General features: G+C 37.5%; 1 protein-coding gene and 1 long non-coding RNA gene across 14 annotated transcripts in view; one reads left to right on the top strand and one right to left on the bottom strand.

The window, feature by feature from the left end:
- BRDT (bromodomain testis associated) overlaps positions 1 to 18,243 on the top strand; it is a 50,940-nt gene extending 32,697 nt beyond the window's left edge. For 9 of the 11 annotated variants that reach the window (XM_064664740.1, XM_064664738.1, XM_064664736.1 and 6 more), the window contains 17 exons: positions 406 to 535; positions 1,342 to 1,514; positions 2,649 to 3,020; positions 4,065 to 4,193; positions 4,383 to 4,571; positions 5,776 to 5,963; positions 6,038 to 6,330; positions 6,419 to 6,529; positions 8,098 to 8,220; positions 9,098 to 9,165; positions 10,316 to 10,508; positions 11,221 to 11,333; positions 12,316 to 12,457; positions 14,193 to 14,266; positions 15,523 to 15,722; positions 17,145 to 17,307; positions 18,035 to 18,243. In XM_064664740.1, coding sequence (XP_064520810.1) covers positions 406 to 535; positions 1,342 to 1,514; positions 2,649 to 3,020; positions 4,065 to 4,193; positions 4,383 to 4,571; positions 5,776 to 5,963; positions 6,038 to 6,330; positions 6,419 to 6,529; positions 8,098 to 8,220; positions 9,098 to 9,165; positions 10,316 to 10,508; positions 11,221 to 11,333; positions 12,316 to 12,457; positions 14,193 to 14,266; positions 15,523 to 15,722; positions 17,145 to 17,307; positions 18,035 to 18,103 — 2,730 coding nt within the window. In that variant the 3' untranslated portion in view covers positions 18,104 to 18,243. The remainder of the gene's footprint in view (positions 1 to 405; positions 536 to 1,341; positions 1,515 to 2,648; positions 3,021 to 4,064; positions 4,194 to 4,382; positions 4,572 to 5,775; positions 5,964 to 6,037; positions 6,331 to 6,418; positions 6,530 to 8,097; positions 8,221 to 9,097; positions 9,166 to 10,315; positions 10,509 to 11,220; positions 11,334 to 12,315; positions 12,458 to 14,192; positions 14,267 to 15,522; positions 15,723 to 17,144; positions 17,308 to 18,034) is intronic. The other 2 variants (XM_064664741.1, XM_064664743.1) reach the window with 2 other exon arrangements.
- The window catches only part of LOC135418911 (uncharacterized), a 44,369-nt gene that overhangs the window by 2,389 nt on the left and 18,611 nt on the right, over positions 1 to 23,369 (bottom strand). For 2 of the 3 annotated variants that reach the window (XR_010432734.1, XR_010432733.1), the window contains exons 3-4: positions 12,118 to 12,207; positions 3,248 to 3,351 (exon numbers count right to left, since the gene is read on the bottom strand). This is a non-coding gene — a long non-coding RNA (uncharacterized LOC135418911). The remainder of the gene's footprint in view (positions 1 to 3,247; positions 3,352 to 12,117; positions 12,208 to 23,369) is intronic. The other variant, XR_010432735.1, reaches the window with a different exon arrangement.

Below are 23,369 nucleotides of genomic sequence, written 5' to 3'. Positions count from 1 at the left end.
CAACCATGAACCATGCTTTTTTCCTCCCATAAGTTTAACCTAATGAAGTGTGAGCATCTCCCTGTGCTTGGATGTTTGTTGGCTGTGTCTCAGTATCTTTGAGCTTCAACAGCTTTCTTCAGGACATAGTAGTAAATAAGGGAGTTGAAGATCTGCCCCCTTTTCCCTTTGCTGTAGATGTATGGGGATGGAAAAAGGACTGTGCAATGGGATAGTGGGAGAAAAAGTATTTCAATAGTGAAGTAATTTGTTTTAAAGTGAATTGTGGGGGCAGGGATGGCAAGAACTTCTAGACCTCTCTGATACTAGTGGCTTTCTTCAATCCTCGGAGCAGGATCCTGTAGTCTGGTAGCCCCCACTACTGCAGTCTCTCCTTTCCTGAGTGTTACTGACCGTATTTTGCAGCCAGGTGATGACATTGTGTTTATGGCTGAAGAACTAGAAAAAGTCTTTATGCGGAAAATAGCCCAAATGCCACCAGAAGAAACACTAGTGAGTCTCAATAAAGGAAAAAAAAAAGGAAAGAAGCCAGAAGGTAAGGCCTGTGTTTTATCGTGAATTGTTAAAATACCAAGCAAGCAAAAGCTGGAAACAGGGAATCCTCTTTGTCACAACTCAACCCTTGAGCAGCCGGGGTGTTTTCTACTCTTTCCAGAACAATCAGACAAGTAACAATACTGCTATAAGGCTTTAGAAGATTTATATTTTTTTTAAAAAGGCAACTGACTTCCATTTCAGAAAATGTCATAGGGCTGCTCAGTGTCGTGTTATATAAACTAATAGGTGTAAACATCTATGGGAACTAAACAGCATAACAGCTGGAAAACACATTAGTAATCTAACCAGCCAAAGCAAATACGGAAAAACATTGGTCTAAACTCTCCTCAGATCAGTGGTGGAGGGCTGTAATACTGCTTAGCCATATATGCAGGTATTAGCTATGCTTAGGAACCTTGAACCTTCGTGATGCAGCTTGCACCCTTTGCTGCCTGGTCTTTAACATGTTTGTAGAAAAGAACTTGATTCTCTTCTTGGCAAGAACATTTTTACAATGTACAGCGTATAGTGTGATGCCTTTTTAATCTTTTGTCTGAGGTTAATCCACAGCTTTCTTGAAGCCAAATAATGTGGAACTTGGTACAATATTCTAGCTGAGGCACTAATGGTGCTGATGAGGATATCAATGTTGCTATAAGTAACAACTGCTCTTGTTTGTATTTATTTGTACCACTTGTGTGTGGAAGAGTGGTTTTGCTGACAACTGTTCAATTTGACCATGTAAGAAATTAACTGCAACATTTAAGACCTAACTTTTAAAATTTCCTATATTAAAATAACCAGAAACACAGCAGCCCATCCCTGGGACTTCAAATGAACAAAGCACAAATCAGACACAAGCTGAAAGTTGTGAGCGGCCTCCAGTGATGACTCAAGAGCGACAGCAGATTCCACCGGCTCCTTTGTCTGCAGCCCAGCCAACTGCTTTAATGCCAGCTGCAGTCCCTATAACAAAAGTAAGTTTCCTCAAATAACCTTCAGAAAGAAAGATATTGAAATGGCTCCTTCAGGCATTAACAGCAAAACCTAAGGAGCTAGGCTTATTGCAATATCTTTTCAAAACTTCTATTGTGATAGAAGACAGTAAAAAATCTCTATTAAATCTTCTAGGTCTCTGCTAAATAACTGGGCCAGTACTAATTCTAGAAACTAAGTGGAAATTGGGATGACTGCTTGGTACATCTTTTCTTATAAATGTGGTTTTAAAACGTTGTTCTCAAAGAAGCAAAATGAACTTTAAAATGGTCATTTTTGAAGAGTATTACTATACTTCTGCAGGCTTGATCTTGATGCAGGAAACTGTTCTTTCCTTGAGGAAATAATGAGGCTACTTTGAGGATAATGGTTTGAGTACTAAAATAAAGCTCTATTTAATAATTCTCATGTTTTCAATGTAAATCAAACGCTTGATTCTCCAAAAATAGCATGTTTGCTTGAACATTGGGTAACTAGTCTGGAAGATGTCTGTAGCTCACAAAAGCAAGTTTTTGTTAACTGCAATCTTAATGTGAACATCTGACACTTTTATCAGAAAAACTCTCATGTATTGACTTGTTTTTGTTTTGCTGTTGCAAAGAGGAATAGGCACCTGTGGCAGCCTCTCCTACAGTGTATACACTTCACTCCAGAAGAGTCTGAACACCGATGACAAAGCACATATTGTATTGCTTCCAAACCAAATACTACCCAGGTTAAAGAAAAATAAAGATAAACCTTGTACACAAAGCCCGCAACCGGGCCTGAAATAAATAGCAGTAGTTTTCCCCTTTGTGTTGCAGTCAGTTTGTGGGTAACTTCACAACCTACCAGCTTCCTGGAATCCTCTTGAATGGCTAAAAACTGACCACAACCTGACCTGCAGTACATCCCATTCTTTCCTTTAAATCTAAGGTTAAGCTTGGTGTGCTGATCTTGTAATAACTTGTAGGTTTTCAGTCTAAACTTGTAGAAGTGCCACATTCTGCTCTGACTTCAACAGCTGTCAAAGCTCTGACATTTTTGAGATTATTCTTTTTGTGTGTGTGTGTATAGTCTGAAAACTGACCATTCTATCACTGCTCTGGACAACTGTATATTTTTTCTTTTCCTAGGCAAAAAAAGGTGTGAAAAGGAAGGCTGACACTACAACTCCTACTACTTCAATAGTCACAGCAAGTGGTGAATTTTCTACCATGTTTAATGAAAGAAGAGCTGTTAAAGCAGGCAGAGGTGAAAATGAACATATGGTAACAAATAAGCTTCTGAAGAGATCCTTGCCACATTCTCAACAGTCACCTGGAATTATTAAAAAGATTCAGTTGTCAGAAAAATTAAAACATTGTAATGCAATACTTAAAGAAATGTTTTCAAAGAAACATGCAGCATATGCGTGGCCTTTCTTAAAACCTGTAGATGGGGCATCTTTCTCCACTGGTGAGAACCAAGGCATTGCCAAATGTCCTACAGACCTAAGAACCATTAAAGTAAGTGTGTTTCTGAGGAAATTAGACTGTTTGTGTGCTTGCTTGAATAACTTGTGCAATTACAAGATTTTAGATGTGTTAGCTGAAAAGGTGTCATGAAAGCTGCTTCTCCTTTGAAAGAAAAAATGGCCACAGAATCCAGATACTTATGTGTCTCAGACTTAGCCACAGGTCACTGAAGAAAGTTTAAGTCTCGTGACTATGCACATAATGGCTAATTTACTTACCCAGTGAACAAGTTAATATAAGGAGTGAGGGAATTATGAAGCCCTTCCAAGCAGGCTGCATGTTAAATATCTCTGTTTGTACATACAGTGCTGTTGTTAATGCCCTGTAAAACAAAATGCAATTCTATTATGTCAACTTCTGCTTCTCTCTGAATCTCAATATCCTTGGTGAAGTGCCATGAAACCTCAACACTGGATATTTATGTGACACTTTTCACCTTTTTTGTGAAAAGTGACCCTTGTAGATGGAGATATGTGGACAGTGTTCTGTGAACACTGGGCATATATCTATGGGGTTAAAGTATAGCCCAGTTAAGCTCCACTTTCTCTTTTTTTTTGGGGGGGGGGGAGGGGAGGGGAGGGGGGGCTGAATTTAAATCGTTTACGGAATTACCTTGAAAACTGGCTTGCACAATATAAAGGTTATTTCCCAATTTCTAGCCCCTTAGAACTCTAGCTATTATGGAACAAGCTTTGTGTAAACATCATGCTTAGAATCAAAAACGGGTGCTGAGGACATAATCAAATAAAGTCACTCAAATATTGTTGTCTTAACCTAGTGCTGAAACTAGTACTAGAAAGTCCTTCCAGCAATTACAATTAATAAATCTGTTTAAAAGAGGAAAAAAAGTCTTTGTTAAAGGGACAATGTTAAAGTGAGAAGCAGGTCTTTGCATAACTTTTTTTTTACAATATTTACTGTCTTGATACAAGCTGAACCTGAATCTGTGTGTCAAAATTCTTGTACCCTCCTCTTTTTGTGCCAGTTCATGGTAATGCTCTCTACTAAACATGCATTATTTTTCTTTTCCTCTAGAAGAAAATGGACAACTTTGAATATAGTGATATACAAGAATTTGCTACAGATGTTAGATTAATGTTCATGAGCTGCTACAAACATAATTCTCCAGATCATGAAATAGTTGCCATGGCAAGAAAACTTCAGGTGAGTTCTCTCTTAAGTCAGACTTGAAAAAGAGTAGGTCATTTCATGCCCTGATGTAGAATCTACTAATGTTATTGAACGACTGTGTTGCTATGTACAAGTAGTACATATGTTGCTATGCACAAGTAGTAACTTGATAATGCTTTTAGAAATCTGAAAAGTACACTGTTCCCAAACCTAACTCTTCAGGATGTTTTTGAAATGCACTTCGCCAAAATTCCTGATGAACCTGTTGCAAGTGCTCATCTGCCACAGCCTGTGAGAGAAATGAAAGAAGCTTATTCCAGTGAAAGTAGTAATGATGACTCTTCAGAAGAAAAATCATCTGAAGACTCTGAAGAGGAAAAAAGAATGCACCTTGCAAAGCTTCAGGAGCAAGTGAGCATTAGTACTTCATGTGCACGACTTAAGATCTCTCTGACGCTGCCACTTTGATTTGTCCATTCTGAGGCTTAGCACCAAAAATCAGTTTTAAGAGATTCTAGTAACTTATTTCCTCTTTGGAACCACCATCAAAAGTTAAGAATAGTGCCTCAGCAAATACAAAGTGGGTTCTACTACTCTTACCTACCACTTCTTCAGATGACTCTCAAACTTTTAAAAAAATGAAACTGTTCCTGTGGTATGATGAGAGCCTGCAGACACTCCACACTTAGCTTAGTGGCATATTCTTCCAATAGGGGCATTTCTTTCATATGGCTGAAGAGCTCTGTTCTTACCCTCTGTCTCTCTTGAGCCACACAAAAGCAAGCCATTTTTTTTCTACTTCAGAAAGCTCAGTATGAGAAAACAGAAGGAACTTCATGCTAGCCAGTGAAGCAAAGCCATGCTTCATATTAAGAGTGGGATGGGTCTTGTTTCTGCTTGAACATAATCTTTTAACCTGTTGCTTCTGTATCTGAAAACTCTGGGGAAAATTAGCATTTGTTCTGCTTGTCAAATAAGGAACAGTTTTCAGTACTTGTCAAATGAGCAGATAAATCATCAATTTATGAGTGTAGGCAGGAGGATAAGCAAGTGTACAAGCCAGCCTTTGCTACAGTAGTTCAGTATGTCTGAATTCTAATTCTCATCACCTGACCATCTTCCAATTCCTGAGAGTTAAACAAAGTTGTGTTAAGTTGTTCTCCGAAACTCCTAGTATGTCCTAACTAGCCATCTTATATTGCAAACTAGGATGCATGAGCCCAGTCCCACTAGCCTAATTTGTCAGTGCTGTAAGAAATAGAACCTAATAAGGCACTTATGTGCATCCCAAGTGCTTGAAATTAAAGAGAGGATGCTGGAAGCTCCTAGAGTGATTTTTTTTTTCTTTTTCTCTTTTTTCATTCTTGACAGAACGTTAGAAAACACATACTGCTAGAAATGTCTGCATAAAATAAGTAGCCCTATATCTTCTAGGTGGATAGTCTTACTAAGCTACAATATAGTAAGATGTTTGGAAAATAAATCTCATTTGGAAAGCAGATATTCTATTAATATCATTCAGCTGCCACAAATATCTTGTGATATTTATGACCAGTTTATTGTTCCTTCTACATTGCCCAAGATTATCAGCTTTTTTTTTTCTTTCTTTTGATAGCTTAAAGCTCTTCACCAGCAGTTGTGGGTTTTGACCAAAGCATGTTTATCTAGACCAGAAAAGAAAAAAGGGAAGGCTAAAAGTGAGAAAAGAAAGAACAAGGAAAAAGCTAAAATAAAAAGCTTGATTCAAAAGAAGAAAAATCTGCAACACAAGAAGAAATCTAAGAAAAAACTCTCTTTAAACATGTAAGTGTGAGGGATTTGTGTGGGTGTCTAATTATTTCAAAATGTTGTTACTGCAGTATATTTTTTTCCTGCAGTCAATCAAAGAAAACCATGCAGCAGGTCTTGTTGGCACATAAATCAGAAGATGAAGATGCTGCCAAGCCCATGAATTATGATGAAAAACGACAGTTGAGTTTGGACATAAATAAACTCCCTGGAGATAAGCTTGGGAAAGTAGTCCATATAATACAGTCAAGAGAACCTGCACTGAGGAACTCCAACCCTGATGAGATAGAAATAGACTTTGAAACTTTAAATGCTTCAACACTCAGAGAACTAGAGAAATATGTGGCAACCTGCTTGAGGAAGAGACAAAGAAAGCAGCAGGGTATGTAGTAGAAATGATGCTTAAAAAAAAAAAACCACTAGATTTCTTTTCTTGTTTGCTTCCATGTTAACTTCTGTTTCCCATGCAGTTAAAAAACCAACGAAGTCAAAAGAACAACTTAATTCTGAGAGGAAACAAGAGTTAGAGAAGAGACTACTGGATGTCAATGGTCAACTAAACCCGAAGAAGAACATCAAGTGTAATGTGGCTCTTTTACTTATTTGGAATAGAAATAGCTTAAAATGGAATTCTTCCCTTGGGCTTTAGTGCTGTTATGCAGCTGGGGATTTTCTCCTCAGAATAGCTGGGGTCTTAAACTTCCCATTGCTAGTCTTAAGATTCTTCCTATGTTGAGTGAGCTGGAGTCACAGCAGCAAATTTGGCCAGTTACTTGTCCTGTCTAAAGCATCTTCCTTATTATTGCACCTAATACTTCATTACAGGTAAAGGTGGGAATGGCTTCAGAACTTAAGCAACACTGAACAATAAACTCCCCAATAAACTCCCCTTTATGCTGATGTATGAAAACATGGTGGGGAGTGGGGAGGGTCACAGTCTCTTTGTTCATAATTCACTTTCTATAGTTTAGAGACTCAAGAATAACCAACTCTAGTCATGCTTGTTAGGTGGCAGTCTCACTAGCTGTCACACTAGCAAAATTTCTGTGTCAGTGACAGGTGTCTGTGTTACCTTAGACTTCAGAAAGTATCCTAGGAGAATCAATTCAGTTTTTCAGGCAATAATGAGTTTCAAGATCAAAGCCAGAAATTTAGTACATACTTGAACTGTACACTTACTGGTGGTTCTCATCAGGGGCTGAGAATGGATCAATGCAGCTGATGCTACTATTATAGGTCAAGCTGTTCCTCATTAAACCACTGAGTGCTATTATTGCCCTCTATTGGATATCTATTTAGCTCCTGTGTAAAACCAGTTAGCTGAAATGATGGAAGCATCCTTGCAAAACACAGGCTTGCATCCAGCACTAGCATTAGCTCAGTCAGGTCTTCCTGTCTAGTATACATAATGGCTTGAAAACAGTCTAAAAAGAAAAGCCTGAAGAAGCAGCTGAAAACAATTGGGAACTATATGTTGTGTGGAGAGGGAAGAGGCAGGCTAGGGAATCTTCACAAATGGCATCTAGCTTGTTTACAAGAGCTTAATCTGGTATTTAACAAAGACTCGTGTCCAGGGAGACAGGCATCCATGTAACTTCTCATTTGCAAAGCTTCCATCAGAGCAACAACTTGGAAAAAGCTTTGACTGCAAAGTCCCTATAAGCTGAGTTAAATCAACCCTGCAGATGCTAAATAGTCAGATGGTAGGGAGGTGGTGAAAGATGGCAATTTTGGAGTACACATGGCTTGGGAAAGAAGAGTTGGCTGTAGATAAAGACCTCAGCATGCAAGTCTAGCAGCAGCAACAAGTACATAAACAGTCACTTAACAGCAGGAAATATGGGGGGAAATTGCTTGAATTGTGTCGTAAGACAGCATAGTTTTAATTTACTTGAGGATTGTAAATCATGTGACTACAGCTCCTCCCTGGATATTTCAGTCATTCAATGCTGCTGGGAAATCCCCCTCCTCTCCTCTGTAGAGGGAGCTCTTTTTTTCTCAAGTCTACTGCTAAATGGACAGTGGACAAGGAAGTGGAATAAGATGAACTGTTACATGGGAGAATAGATCTAACAAGGTTGATCCTAGTCTTGTCTATGAAGAATGCTCCACTGCTGGTTGTTCTGAATTCTCTCTTTTTCTCCCGCAGTTGAAAACAACACTGAGTCCAGTACTGGACCAAGCAGACTGAGTGACAGCAGCAGCTCCTCGGACTCTGGCAGCAGCACTAGCAGTGGTTCTAGCTCCTCAGATAGCAGTGACTCCGAATCAGGTTAGAAAGCTTACTTTTGTGTTTGTAGGTAAAACATCTGCCCTCTCGGTCAGCTTTTACTGTTCCACATGCTAAAATCCACAAGGATTTTAGTTATCCTTGTAGGTTTGCTCTGTTTTGAAGGCTCAATTGCAGTGCTGCTAAATCAATGTCTTAATACTGAGTTTCTAGGTAAAAACAAAACAAAAATCAAGGACAAAACAAACAAACCCCACTACAACATCCATTCAACTTACCAGTTAAAATCTTCAGAGACCAAAATAAGCTAGCAAAAGGTCTGGGTATTCAGGCTGGACACTTGACCATTGGGCTATAGCTTACTCTTGTAGTTTTGATTTGGTTTTGAAAGTGTGATTCACTTTACTTTCATCTTCTGGTCTGCAGCATAAAGGATGCCTTACCCTAGGGTAAGACTTAGTCCCTAAGCTGAGAAACACAAATGCCTACAGCACTGACTGTAGAGCCAAAGTCCCCCCTGGTGCTTAAGCTGTCTCAAGTTTGTATACAAAACTCTCTTTAGTTTTCTAGGACAGATAGATCTGCCAAACTGGAGGTCTGCAATGTAGATATCTGTGCAAGGTATAAGGTGAGATGAATGCTCAACCCTCTGTAGTGTGGGGAAGCAAATACAGTGAAGTCAATGGCAGCGAAGACCTTGATCCCACAGGAATCTTTGTGGTGTTTTTATATCTGGGAGAAGTTCTCTAAATGCATCAAGCTAAGTATTCAAGATAAGAATGTTCCTTTCACTGTGAGGTTTGGCTCTCTGGGTACAACTGCAACTCACAGCTTGTATATGTGAATAATGTAATGTATGTGAATGACTGATTTGGTTTTTTCCATCCTCCTCTTTCTGCCCACCTCACTGTATTTACAGCTACAGAAACCTGTTCAAAACAAACTGGAGCCAGGCAGAACTGTCCAGCTTCTGTGGAAAAGTCTAAGGTAAACTGACTGGAATGGAGGTAATATTTTTGCCCTAAACAAATTTAACATACAATAGTATTGGAAACTACAGGAAATTTCCTTTATCAGGAAATAATGAATATGGCTTGAATGTTATTTGTTCTGTAGGACTGAGTTATATGAAGATGTCAAATCTGCTGGTTTTTTAAAATAATTTATGCATTTGTATATAAACTGATGTCATGGGAGAACTCCTGAGGGTTTTACCTTTTATAATCCTTGTGGTCATTGTGTGTAGGGTGAAGGAGAGAGGGAGAATGCTACCCACAAACCCCTAAAAAAGTCAAATCCTCTCCAAATTGATCTTTGAGCATCCATGAGCCAATAAACAGTGCAAGCCTCACTTAAATGTTTTTTCTTTATGAACAACCTCACTTCTACATCTGAAAATAAATAAATTGTACAGTATATCACTTATTTTCAGGATACTTTAATATTGCTTATTACTATGGTATTATAGCCATCAGCAGTTTTATCCAGAAATAATTTTTAGTGCCTCTTACATTGAATTGCTCTATTCCTGTATATACATTGGGTGTTATTTCTTGTCAGGTTTAACTGCCTTTTACAATTTGCCTTCAAGCTGCCAAAGACAGACCTTGAATTTCAAAGCAAGATCACGGCAAAGCCTTCATTCTTTTTGCAATAGGTTTGCTTTCCCTTAAAGTACAGGAAAGTAGGCTGCAAATTTATTATTCAGCTGCTCCTTCTACATCTTCATAAGCAAAGACTGAAAAGAGGAATTATGCAACACACTTTTTTTGCTTAAGAAGAGCAGCCTCTGCAGTGACAGAATGACAGCAATAAACTTGAGAAAACAGGATCCACGAAATAAGCTTCAGCTTGGTCAGTTGTAACAGCCCCTAACTGACTTTCTGAGTAACAACAAATATCACACTTCAAATCCTCACATTACATTTTGTTCTCAGGGGTTTTCTGTATCTGTCAACCAAGAGAGTGCATTTTACCTCATGTCTCTGTCATCTAAACTCTTAAAAAAATGCTGGATAAGTATCACAATACAAGGACTACTGAATCTGATAGTGGAAATGGGAGCAGTGGTGGGGAAAGGGGATCAAAACACTATTAAGAAGATTTGACTGTATTAACTACCATAACCTCTTTATAGAGAATACCACTTTGTTTACAGAGGACATCCTGCAATGCTGTTCTGCAAGCACAGCACTCATCTGTTACTAGTAGCTTGCAAAATCACCGATCATCTGATCTGCAGCAGCCACCTCCCAATGTACAGCAGAGGCTCCAGCCTTTACAGAATAGATCACTTAAGCCACCAGAACAAAATGCCTTCTCTCCCTCAGGTAACACCTTTATGGCTATATTTGACTGCCGAGGGAAGAATGGGTGCCAGGATGCCTGTAATGCCCAATAAGTTTATCTTGGAATTTTGGAGGCTATCAAGTGGATATGAGAAAAAATTCTTGCAGGGTACGGATTGCAAAGAGCATGATGTAAATTAAAGCATGGCAGCACTGAGGATTGGCTAGAGTTTCAGATTGTGGTGGGATGGAGTAGTATTCAAACAGGAGGAGGTGTTCAGATGGAAAAGGATACCTTAATGAACCCAGAGTTACAGGAAGTGCTGAACACCTTAAGGCAGGAATTAGATGCTTAAACCCATCACCACTACTCAAGGTCAGGTCTGAAATGCCTGTTAGCTGAATTTAAGACTTGGTGCCATAGGTCCTCTAAATTGATTGCTGTTGTCTAGACATATCAAATACATGAAGTTGCTTAGGAACTTGATCCAAGGAGCTTTGCTTTTCCCTCCCTCATTTCAAAAGGTCTAATAACATCAGACACTTCTGAGGTTTTGGTAAAAGACAGCTTGAGCTAGTAGCTGATTAACTGAGAAATCAATTAAAATCTGATTAAAAATAACTCTTAAATTGTGCAGCTAGCATACATATCTTCATACTAAGTTAATCCACAGATCTAAACAGTGACCTAATTTTGAGATGTAGGACTGCACTTTGTATGATAGGGGAAAATCATACTCTACTTCTTTCTCAGGTGTAATCTCAGCTGTTTGTGTTCCGTATGATGCTGCAGACCAGCAAACTCCTCAGAGTACTCCAAAGACAAATCAGTCTTTTGTCACTCAGTCCAGACATGCTCTTCCAGAGGTGAATATGTGCTTCTCTCCAATGAATTCATTTCAAATAATGTCTTTAAAGCATGTTTTTACTCCTTTAAATAAGATATAATATAGTACTTCTGGCTTGAATGTGATGTGACGAAGGCCATTTCAGGTTTAGAACAAAAGTTTTCTAAAACTCTACTAACAAAGTGATTCTTATCCTTTAACAGGGTGTTACTTCATTGCCTGTTGGCTGCAACACAAAAGGAAAGTTTGACCAATCAAGTTTATGGTGTACTATAAAGCTTATTTTATTTCTTTTTAGGGCTATAGCTTGGACTTAAGTAACCCTTGCATGCTTACAGGCTAAAAGTCCACCCTGTAAACCTACAGCTTCACAAAACAGACAGGCAGCTTATAATAGATGTTTTTCTACAAATATCAATTTCACAAACTCAGTAATACTGTGAAGGCTCTAGAGGCTATACTGGAAAAGTGTGTTGCTTTTTATTCCTTTTCCTAAAGCTATGGAAACTGGGGCTTTCAGATGAGGTTGTGAAATATTTAGTCACTGTTAATTTCTATCTCAACATGTTCTTGGAGAGTATCCTGGTTAGAAGGGCCTCTGTGTAACAAAGGGAGTTAGTGATGTTACTGCAGCATGATCTATTCCATGTTAAGGTGTTTAATGGTCTTTCTCAACATGGTTGAAAATTTACCTGCTTTGGCGAGGCTGTACTGGCTTTTGTTTTCAGAAATTAATAGAAACCACCTCTTGAATTTAGGAGTACAAGAATGTATCCTGTAAGTAAGGAAGAAAAGCAGCTCACCCTTTCCCATTGGCATCCACTGTCCAAGATAGCAAGAAGTGTATATTATGACTCAGGTTTCTGCAACACCTCCCTCAGTTCAAGGGATTACTGCACAGAGGAAAAAATACCTTTAATCCTGATGCTGTATAATAAGAATCCACATATGCTAAAGACACATTTTGAAGAACATATTTTGAAGTCTAGCTTCTCTTCTAGGTATCCAACACAATCTCCCAGGTTGACAGCGCTGACTGGAGTAAACAAGCTGAGCAAACAAGACACCTAGACAAATCAAATAAACTTCAAAACAAGGCCAATGTGAGAACTGCTGATTCAATATCCTTAAGTCAAAAACAAAGTATGTAGCGTCATAATAAAAACAGTAATTGATATGAAGAGTGCAAAGTTCAAATGTATATGAACCTAGTTTAAAGAAATAAAATGCTGAGAACTTGTACATTAATCAGTTTGTACAATCTGTACAAACAAATTACAACCTGTAATTATCCAGAATAATGGAGGGAGTGATGTTTTCCCTTGCTCTTTCTTTTTGATTTGCTGCTTTAAAAAAAAAAGTTAAATGGATGTTTGGTTCTTGTTCTCTGTTAAAATGTATAAAACAAATTACTTTTTGATGTAGGAATTTAGTAGTATGGATAGTAATAAAAGAAGGAAGTCTGAGAACTGATGCTTCAATCTGTTGAACTTCACTGGACTTTAAAATATCTTCTGCTGGAGCTTCATGGAGTATTTTGAATTATCTCTGGCTTTTGGTACAAGGGTCTGACAGTAAATTAATGTCAAACAGACTTCCACCATGAAACAAACTTGCAATTATTACAAGAACATAGGCCCTCTGAAAACTGCATTCTATACTTCATACATCTTTCAAACTAAAGAATTGAACTGAATATCCCTGCTACGAGTCCAGTGTTACCAGACATGATTGTTTTGGTTGCTCCTTTACCCCCTTGTCCCTCCAGCCTACTTCTATAGGTTTAGACAGGGGACAGAACAAGCTTCTGAAAATGATGAATTAAAAGGCATAGTCTGCTCACTGATTAACTAGCATTATTCTTTGGCAAAAATTAAAAGAGTTATTTGAATTGTATTAAAGCAGTTCTAAAACTGGAAATTTAATTTTCTGTGGTGTTCTCTTCAGCATTTTCATGGTCTTGACACACCAATGTACTGCCCCTCACTTTGTTCCAACTTGCAGCAGCTCTGCTTGGTCTGTGGCTTTAGTTAATCATTTTCAATTAAAAAGTTTTGAGGCTATGAGGTCTTTCTGAAAACACCATTTATGACAAACTGAGTGAGGGTTTGATACTTTGCCTTTAGAATTCTGGATCCAAGCATCCAGAGACTTCTCCTTTGCATAATAAAAATATGCCAACATGTTACCTTAAGTTTCTTATTAAGCATTTACGTAATTACTGAAACATCTCAAACTGCAGTAGAGGGTCATTGCTGAATGACATAAAATATCTGTGGTGTTTATATCTGGTTTGAAAAAGTGTTTAGGTTTTTTTCCCCTCAAATAATAAAGAGGTAACAGCATGGAGCCTTTGTGCATCCTCTAGGCTACTGGAAATGTGATGACTAGCCTTTGCTGGCTGACCTATTTGCTTTGTTTAAAAAAACCAAAGAAGTAAATAGGGTTGAGAGCTTTAGGCAAAATGAGTTTACATAATGAATGAGGTACCCTTAAATAATACTAGAATCAAAGGGAAAGAGGGTTGGGAGGAAAAGGGGAGGAGGCAAATGGCAAAGTGCTGCGTTGAGACTTTCTGATCAAACTTATTGGGTGTTCCACTGGGACCTTTCCTAGAATCAACCAGGAGTTAATTTCTCATCTATAGCTGAGCTAACTATCCCTTTCCCTGCCCAAAAGTGGAGAGAAGTGATCCAGTTCAACTTAATCTTAGGAAATGTTTGGGAGAATTTCTGTCATTCTGAACCAAATAATAGTAAACTGCAGTGTAAGTTTATAAGTCATTCCTGGAATGACTGAAGTTTTATCATTTAATTTTGAGGGAAACATATCCATAAAATCAACTTGAGTGAAAAGCCTTTTTTTATTCTTCTATCAGGTCATTATACACCTGATGATAAACCTAATGATAAAAACATACTAGAGCCAAAATCTGAACTTCTTCCAAAAAAGGTAAGTGTTGCTCAAGTTCTATTTGAGAGGAGGGTGAGTTTACTTACTAGGTTGAGTAACTTCCTGACTTAGGATCTTCTCTAAAAATCTGTTCTTTTACAATTAGAATATTTAGTGTGTGATATGTCTCAGGCACCGTTATAACCTGTACAGATTTATCTGATTTTTAGTGCTAAAACCAAACAAATCTATAGACTCTAGGCATTTCAGAAGGTACATGAGACATATATAAAATAACATATCCATGTTGTCATATAAAAATATGGCTTGTTTCATTTAGTTTTAATATTATCTAGTTCTTATATCCAAGTTATTAGTGTGCTTTCCCTTGCTGATCTGGTAACAAAAATAAGAGTAGTGTGGAATATAGTCTTGGGTACTATTGAAAAACCTGTTCTGAAATAAGACAAAGCACTTTTAATGACTAAATATATTTATAAAAGTTAACTTAAACTGTATGCTAAGAAATATTTGTTTATCTTAAGTGGAAGAACAGAGAAATTTTCTTATCTGTTAAATTCTTCTCTGGTAATTAGCTATTTGAAAACATTAAATCAGAATTACTAATAATAGATCATTTTAGCTAACAGACCAAAAAAGTTTTCTCTATAATCTATTGAGCTAAAATGTTTCTAGAATTTTTCTTTAGGCACTTAGGTTTCAGAGAGCTATTAACTAACATATTGAATTCAATTCCAAAAATATGTATTTCCTTCATAAACACATGACCTTCTGCTAGAAGCAGGATTTCTTAATAATACTGCTTTTATGCTGTTTTCTGCTGTGAAGAAAATGCCACAGAGGAAATGGGGTAACATGGGTATTTAAAACAAACAAAACCCACAAGCCTAATGCAAAACTATTGCTATGTAAGGATTACATATAGAGAGTAGGTGGATGTTTTCTGTATTAAAACATTGTCAATGGACCTTGTGTAAACTCAGCCTTGTGAATTCCTATTTTCTGAAATGAAAAAAGAGAGGCAGACTTGAAGTGTAAGAATAGATATAAATACTAACAATTTTTAGCATATTGCTAAAGAATCTCAGAGTGGATGAGAAAATATATCTAAGCCTGTTCAGACTGTTATATTAGCACTAATGTCCTACCAAAGGAAGGCTATTTTGTTGTAGATATTTCCAAATAGAGCTAGTAAAAAAAATTTTTGCTAATGTAAGAACTGAGCAGGTAATGGATGTTAGTAGTGGTACCATATTTTTGCTTCTGCTCTGTTTTCCTTTTTCTAATAACTTCAGGATACAGGATTTAAGAATATAGATTCCTGGATAAGCCTGTGTAAAACAATGAAGCCTCCAGCTCCAATAAAAGCATCTGCTGAGAGCTTCAAACAGTTCAGAGAAGCAGTGTTAAAGAAGAGTGGGCAAGTGCCAGAGGTAAAAAGGCCTCTGGTGCAATCTGAGATGGAACTGCAAAACATTCCACAGGGGAAAAAAAGGTTTGTAACACATTTAAATATTATTCTGTTTTGTGCTTGTATGCTACTGGGTGGGTTAGTTATTAAAACGAGTGTTTTGGGTTAGGTAATGGCCACATATCAGACGAAGTCATGGAGCTGTACCACTCCAAGCACAAGAGCACATCCAAAATGCAAAAAGCAGCTTTTTCCTATCAAATTAGTATTATTTCAGCAGTTAAATAAACTTCTTGGGAATTTCTTTTTTCATTGTTGTTGTTAGTTTGATTTCTGTTTTGGTTTTGGATTTCTGGGGGGGGGGGAAGAAATTGTTTGGGTTTTGTTTGGGTGTTAGGATGGGAGGTTTTTTGTCCCCTAGAACACTCAATTCCTCTGGTCATGACCAGAATTCGTATTTGTCCTCAATATATTATTTCTCCTATACCTGTAGCCAGGAATATCCTCATCTTACTGCTGCCCTAATGGGATATAGGATAATCTAGTCTTCAAGAACACGGTGTTAACATGGCTAAAGGGGTTCCAGTGCACACCACTTTTGGCAGCAGAGTTCTTTGCATTGCTGTAGAGAAGCATATTACATAAGCCCCTGCTGTAGTATTCTTCCCTAGCTGTTTGCAGTCCCTCTTTTAGGGAGTGCCCATTTGTGTATCCCAGTCTGAGCTATATGGTTATGCTGAGTGGGATAAGTGACAGCCTACTAATTACTGCTTTGAAATAATATCCTGAATTTTGTTTGCCACCTTTTGGAAGCTCTGTAATAGTTCCCTCTTCAGTAGTATTGATTTTTTTTCTTGTCTATTTGACCCTGTGAAAGATAAGTCTGAACTGGTTCCTAAATTCTCCTGCTCCTGCCCATTGCTGGCTGTATTAGAACAGGTTAATTTTTTGGAGTGTACTATTTTAATATTTAATCTCTTATTATCTCAAGTCAGAGCATTTGAGAGACTTAAGAGTACGCTCCTGGTTTTCAACAAAGAGTGCAGTCCAGGCACCTTCAGCTGGTGTCTCTGAAGAGAAAACCAGGCATGTAGCTCTATGGAACAAGACATTACAGGTGTTTGCCTGAAGTCAGTGAAATATACCTTAAATAACTACTTGAGGAGGAAGAAGGTAGAAGAAAAACATTATGGGCCAAGAAAGTAACAGAGAAGTAAGAATTTCAAAGACAGCGTATGTAGGTTTTGTGTAGCGTGTCTATAAATCCCACATGCATAGAGATTGGAAATGGGACACAGGAAACCTGAACCTACTACAGCCCAACAACTGCAGGCACATACATCTTATGAAGGGAAATTACCATGAAACAACGTGTGGAACAGAATCACGGCTTGAGTGCTATGCACTGATTTAAATTATTTGCAGAATTCTATCAGGTGCAAAATGTTCTTATGAAGAAAAAGGACAATTTTTATCCTCCACTGATTTCTTTTCATGTCTTTAAAGGGGCCATGAAAGTACAGGATTGGATGCCATGGCTGCAACAGACTGTGAGCTTGAAAAAGAAATGCAAAAGAACAAACAACTGCCCGAAGCTCAACAACATATTCTTGATCAAGACCGTAACTTGGCTAGAAAAATGGAACAAGAACGCAGGAGGAAAGAAGCAGTAAGTTGCTGACTCTTGCTACCTGATTTTTTTTCAACTCAAGTAGAGAATAAATAAATATTAAGTCAGGTCCTAACTTCAAAGGATCTGAATAATTGAAAACAACAGAACTACACTACCTGAAGAATTAGTCCAGAAAATGAAATAGGAAACTCAAAGTATGTTTTCAAGTGATGTACTATGAAAAGCTATCTGCTTGGTCCTGTTACTCCTATAAGCTTAGAAAAATTGTGTGGTAAACTAAAATTGTAAATAATAAAATATTATTTATGCCTTCTAGATAGACATATTTTATATTAAAATATATATTTATAATATTTATATATTTATATAATATATATAAAATATTATATAGGCCTTCTAAATAGTTTCAAACCTTGAGTCTTGCAAGCTGCCTATCCTCTTTAACATGTTCCATGTCAACAAAAGTGCTAGTCATACTGTTCTGATCTGAAATATCAAACCTGAGCCTTTTTAAAACTAACTCTATTTATTGGTGTAGGTAATGACTGCTTTTTAATTGCTACCTTTTTTTAGAATAAACATTTCTTAATTCATGAGAGGACTTCAACAGCAGGCACACTCAAACTTGTAATAACAGAGAAGGCATATATTTTTTTAGAAGATGCCTTATAGTTTTTTCTTAAATCCTTATTAAATATTTTACCTCCATAGTATTCATTAATGTCTGATTGCTATGAAAAGACACTAACTTGCTTTCTTGCAGATGGCTTGGCTAATTGATGTGAATCTGCAGAGAGATATTATGGCATCTTTCGAAGAATATCTTCAGTGAAAGCTGTAGTTAATATAGAACTTAACTTCAAAACTGCTGCAAGCAGCATAGTTTTGTACTAGTTAGGATCTTATAAGACCACTTTAAAGAGTATGTAAGCTTCTCTAAAATACTTTATATTAAAAGCTTGTTCATTAACACCTGAAGTGCCAAAAGACTTTTTTTTCCGCGGCTCGTTTATACCATGGAATGGAGTCTGATACACACTGGAATGCAGCTGTTCTTTTGTTTACAGTTTTGTATGTTGTGTATGTATGCTATTAAAACAATCACTTTACTTTGACACACTTGCACAGAATCTGGGCTGTGATAAAAAGACCTGTACAATAGTGATACTCTCTAAAGGGTGCATAACAGTATTTGTAATCATAAATAAAGTTTCCATGAATGCTGTAATTTGGGCAGTAAATCCTGTGTAATTGCATTTCTTTTAAGGCCCAGATGTGTTTAATGTATTTTATCTTAACATAACATTTGGCTAAGGGTGCAAACATGTCTACCACATAGTTCTGGTTCTTCACAGGAAGAAGTTATCTAAAACAACTGGCTCCAGTTTTGAAAGATTTTCTGATTAATGCAAGATTTTATTAATGTTGGACTATTTGTCTGAAGCAGAAACCAGAATGTAAAAACTCTACATTCTTGTTGATTATATATAGCTGTGTCAAATTAAGGATGGGAGTAATAAAACATTGGTATATAGACTTAATACCAAAACACAGTGCGTAATACAGAAATGTTGGGTGGAAGGGGCCCCCTTGAGATAATCCGGTTCAGCGAACTCCAAACCTTTTTCATCACATACCCCATCATTTAAAAATTTTAAGCATGGACCCCAATTTATTAATTTATAAATTATATACTTGTTCTACTGTACTAGTATATTTTTACATTATAATTTTTTAATTTTCCTTTTTATTTGTAATACTGTTTATTTACTTTTGTTTAGTTTTCATTTTATTTTATTATTTTAAAAAATTGTATTACATATTTTCTTCCTACACTCCATTTTGGAGACTACTGATCTCAATGAACCTCCCACTCAAAACTCTCTATCACTACGGAGAACTCTGATCTGTCAAGTTCCTGGATGAAAGTTGAAAGCGAAGGTAACAATACCAGTTGTCGTGGGGTTCTGCCACAGACAACCCAACTCAGTAAAGTAAGTGGAAAAAACTTTCTACAAATAACTGAATTTTCAGAGAAAGACAGTAAGTTGCTTCTAAATTCATAGATGCCAGCTAAAGCATGCCTAAAAATAGCAGCCTGGTCGTTCAGGTAGCAGGCTGATGAGATAGTGCTGGCTTCAATATATCTATCCTACAATAACTGTTGTTCTGGATCTTCAACTTCTGCCACAGCTGGAATGGTATTATTTCATTCAACAGCACAAAGAGTGTATATGACTACATATATGTGTATTGGGGCATCACCCCCTGAAATGTCTAGGGATGTCCTCTCACATGAGCCTGGCCTGGAGGCACTCTCAAATATATGCTGTTTGAGAGATTTGAGGACTTGGCTAGGACAAGGATTTGTGATGGAAGATGTCTTGTAATGTAAACTAGTGCTGTTACGATGTCTTGTTTCATATCTACATCAAAAGTGACCTGCCTGTCAAAAGATCTGCCTTCATTTGTATTTTATATGTTATTAAGAGCTATTTGTCCTGCAATAAAATACTGCAGTTCACATTCAGGACACTTTACCTTGCTGTCACCTGGATATACTTTCTGACTGGGTTAATGCAAGCTCAAGATCTCTTGCTTTCGAAATAGGAGGTGACAGAGGCAAGGGCAAGAACTCCTTCTCTGCATTTCATCTATTCTATATAACTATATGGGCTTTGCTAACAGTATTGAACTGGTACTTTTTCCCCTTCAAAAACTAATTCCAGCTTCCATGACTCTATATTGTTGTGATGGCTTGAAGTCACAATGTCAGTGCTGCTAATGCTAATCTGATAAACCCTTTATTTGCAACCTACAAGTTACTCAGAGAGGATAATCAGTTCCTATCTTCAGACAGAAAGCTGACTTTAGAGGAAAGGGAGTTGGCCTCCAAATGTGAGTACCAAGCCTATAATGATTGTTTGCCCAAAGCCATGACCACACTCGAGGAAGCAGGACTACCACTTCTGTAGATACCCTCTGCAAACAAGCTGCTTAAATGAACTGTTAGTTACCTAACAGTTAAAATGTGTATTAAGTTCTGTTACACTGTTCATTTACCTTGACCATTTGTAAAAAACAGCTCCATTAATGTGTCACTTGCATACTTGTGTCTATGCTAGTAGATTGTATCTACATGTAAATGAAAGGGAAGATAGTCATTAGCTTTAAGGAGTTCCTCTGTCACTAACAAATGGAATATGTTAAATTTCTTAGTATCAACTATGAGTTGGTCAGGCTGGAGGCAGAGGCAGAACCAGTGATGTGCAAACTTGTCCTCTTTTGTCTCTCAGAGAAACGGTATTAGTTGAGCTGACAAAAGATAAGCAGGCAGATGGCACTTTATGGAGGGCAAAGCACACTGTCAAAGCACGTAAGACCATCTGCCTTGGGGTTGATTTGGCTTGGCACCCATTAGAACAATAATTTAGGGCAGAAGATGAGAAAATCAAAATATAAGGAAGACAGAAAAATAATTGTTTGGGTTCTTAATTTTTCTTATTCATATGAGATATATAGAAAATTCCAGGCTTTCTTCTGCAAAATGCTGGAAAATGTGTGGAAGGTATTCGCCTTGTACAAACAGGTTTGCCACACGTATGTAGACAGTATGGTCCTAGAGTACAAAGGAAATATTCCTCAATAAAAGAGGAATTCTAGGGCTTCCTTGGAAAACAGGACAGCTAAGGAAGCAGAGGTGGAGGTGCCCAGAAGTGCTGAGCTAGGATGTGCAGATATTTCATTGTGCAAAGACCGCTCAGAACTGTGAGGTCCCCAGCACTACCTTCTTCCCAGCCCTGATAGTGGATCCATATCCAGTACCTGAAGATGACATAGCAAAACTCCATGGGAAAAAGGTTTGTGTAATTTAGAAGTTTGACATGAAACTACCTAGGTAGTTAGTGACGTATAAAATAAAAACAGACTTAGTTCTAGTCCTGTGAAAAAATTGGCTCTGCTTCTTTCTTTGTACAAGGAATACTGCATAGCTTGGCCAAATACCTGCATACAATAATAAGGCACATCATGGTTCCAAAGTTTCACTCTTCTCGTATTGTAGATGACTACTATCATTTTGTGATTGCTGTGCCCAACCTATCACTGGACTTTCATCAACCTTTCTTTAGAGGCAAGTGGAACATTGTGGTCAACTCCAGGATTTCCAATCTCGGTTCTCCAATTTTTCTTAAGAGATGTTTTCTAGTAATTCATTCTGATTACTGGCTTATTAAGAAATGAGATGGCTACTGTGATATAAACAACACTGGTTGTTTTGCTCCTGCCAAACTTCCTAATTTATCTAACTGGGTCACTGGTTTACTGAGGTGCACTTCAGGGAAATTCTGCTGCAGCTTAGTCTGATATTGAGAAGTTGCAAAGGCTTCTTCCCTACAAGAAAGGTCATTAGCACAAAGTCTGATGCATGAAGAATTAGCCCTGTGCTAATCCTGGGGTTGGCGGTGTGAGTAATCTGAGTTTGAACGGAAAGCTCAGGCTCGGTAGGCATGATTCACGTAATCCTACTGCAGTCTGCAGAGCTCGGTGACTTAACTGAATCATCTGCTTCTGATGTTCCTTCTCTTCTTGCCCAAGAGAATGAAGGAGCCTTAAACAGCCCTGCACCTTTTTCCCCATTAGCCTGATAAAGCTCCTGCCCTTAAGTTTGTAAGGGCTTGTATTTAGACAATGAGTAGGGATCGTGAACAGTGCTATTCAACATTGGCAGCTGATGTGAGTTGCTGGTATTTAATCTGTGTTATTGATAAGATAAAGCTTGGCAGATTTTTACAGTTACTTGAAAATGTTACATTTAGTAGCAGAAAATAAATTCAGATAATGACTTTGTATCTTGCTTAAACTTTTAAATGCATGAAAATACACTAATGGGCCATTCTTTATAACATTCTCTTCTGCTGCTTTTTTTCCTTTTTTTAAAAAAAGAAAAATCTTGAACTTGTTGAAACCAGAATTAATTCTGTCACTGCCTTCAGCGGGACTAGGATTCAACATCAGTGCCTATATTTGTAAGTCTGAATTTAGAACAAGTAGGAGAAAGCATTTGGTATGTTACAGACAAAAGTCGTCTACAAGCTGTGTTCCATGCATAGTGAAAAACTATATATATTCTGCCTGTATACATGCTTATCTAATTTTTAAAAAATAGCCCACTGAATTACATATCTTAGAGTTAACAGATGGATGATGTCTTTGTACCAGCTTCTACTTGCACTGCTGGACAGAGCAAAAACATTTCTTGGAAGTTAGATTCTAATCCTACAGATTCACCTGGATCAAGAACAAATTTTGGTTTTCATCAGACTCAAGTAACATTTAGCAACCCCACCCCTCAAAAGGGAAGCAGTTGCACATAAGCCTACATATTAGCTGTGACCCTCATGTGGCCTCCCCAAACCTTGTCCATATCCTCTAGAAGCAAGGGGTTGAGATCCAGGAGTAAAGATGAGCAGGCTGTGCACTGAGTTGGATCAGGGCTTGACAGGATTTGACATGCGAGCTCAATTCTTGACTACAATTTTCTTGTAGTTAGCAAATACCTTGTCCACATTTTGTTATTTCCCAGAACTAATAAACGGTAATTTTTCATAACCTGAACTCTTATGACCTGCAAAATCAATTGTTCAGCATAGTTATACTTCTTCTTACAATTTTGGATTACATGAACTATTCTGGTTCTAAATTACCCTTTATCCTGCATATCAGTATGTTAATACCAGATAGACTGGAGCCTTTCTTCTTACCCTGGTATCTGTGGCCTCGTATGTGACTGTGACTACTTTGCTTGCACTTGTAGTGATTTACAACTAATGGACAGGTATAGGATTGTTCAGCTTCTAAAATCAGCCTTGAGGGGTTGAGATCTCAGTACAGAATAAGTCACATTTAAAAAAATACATAAATTTTGGTGCTGGAGCCCAAAATTCATATATTTTTAAGAAATATTCATTAGTAATAGCATATAATAACTAAAATTGTAATACATTTACAAAATCACCTTTAAATGGGTATAGTAGTGAGGCAGAAGTGAAAGAATGTAGTCTTGAAACACACTACAGTGGAAGGGCACAGCCCCACAC

The sequence above is a fragment of the Pseudopipra pipra genome, chromosome 9 (assembly GCF_036250125.1).
Source record: "Pseudopipra pipra isolate bDixPip1 chromosome 9, bDixPip1.hap1, whole genome shotgun sequence".
NCBI lineage: Eukaryota > Metazoa > Chordata > Aves > Passeriformes > Pipridae > Pseudopipra > Pseudopipra pipra.
Note: the sequence above shows the minus strand (reverse complement) of the source record. Positions and strands in the feature narration are given on the sequence as shown.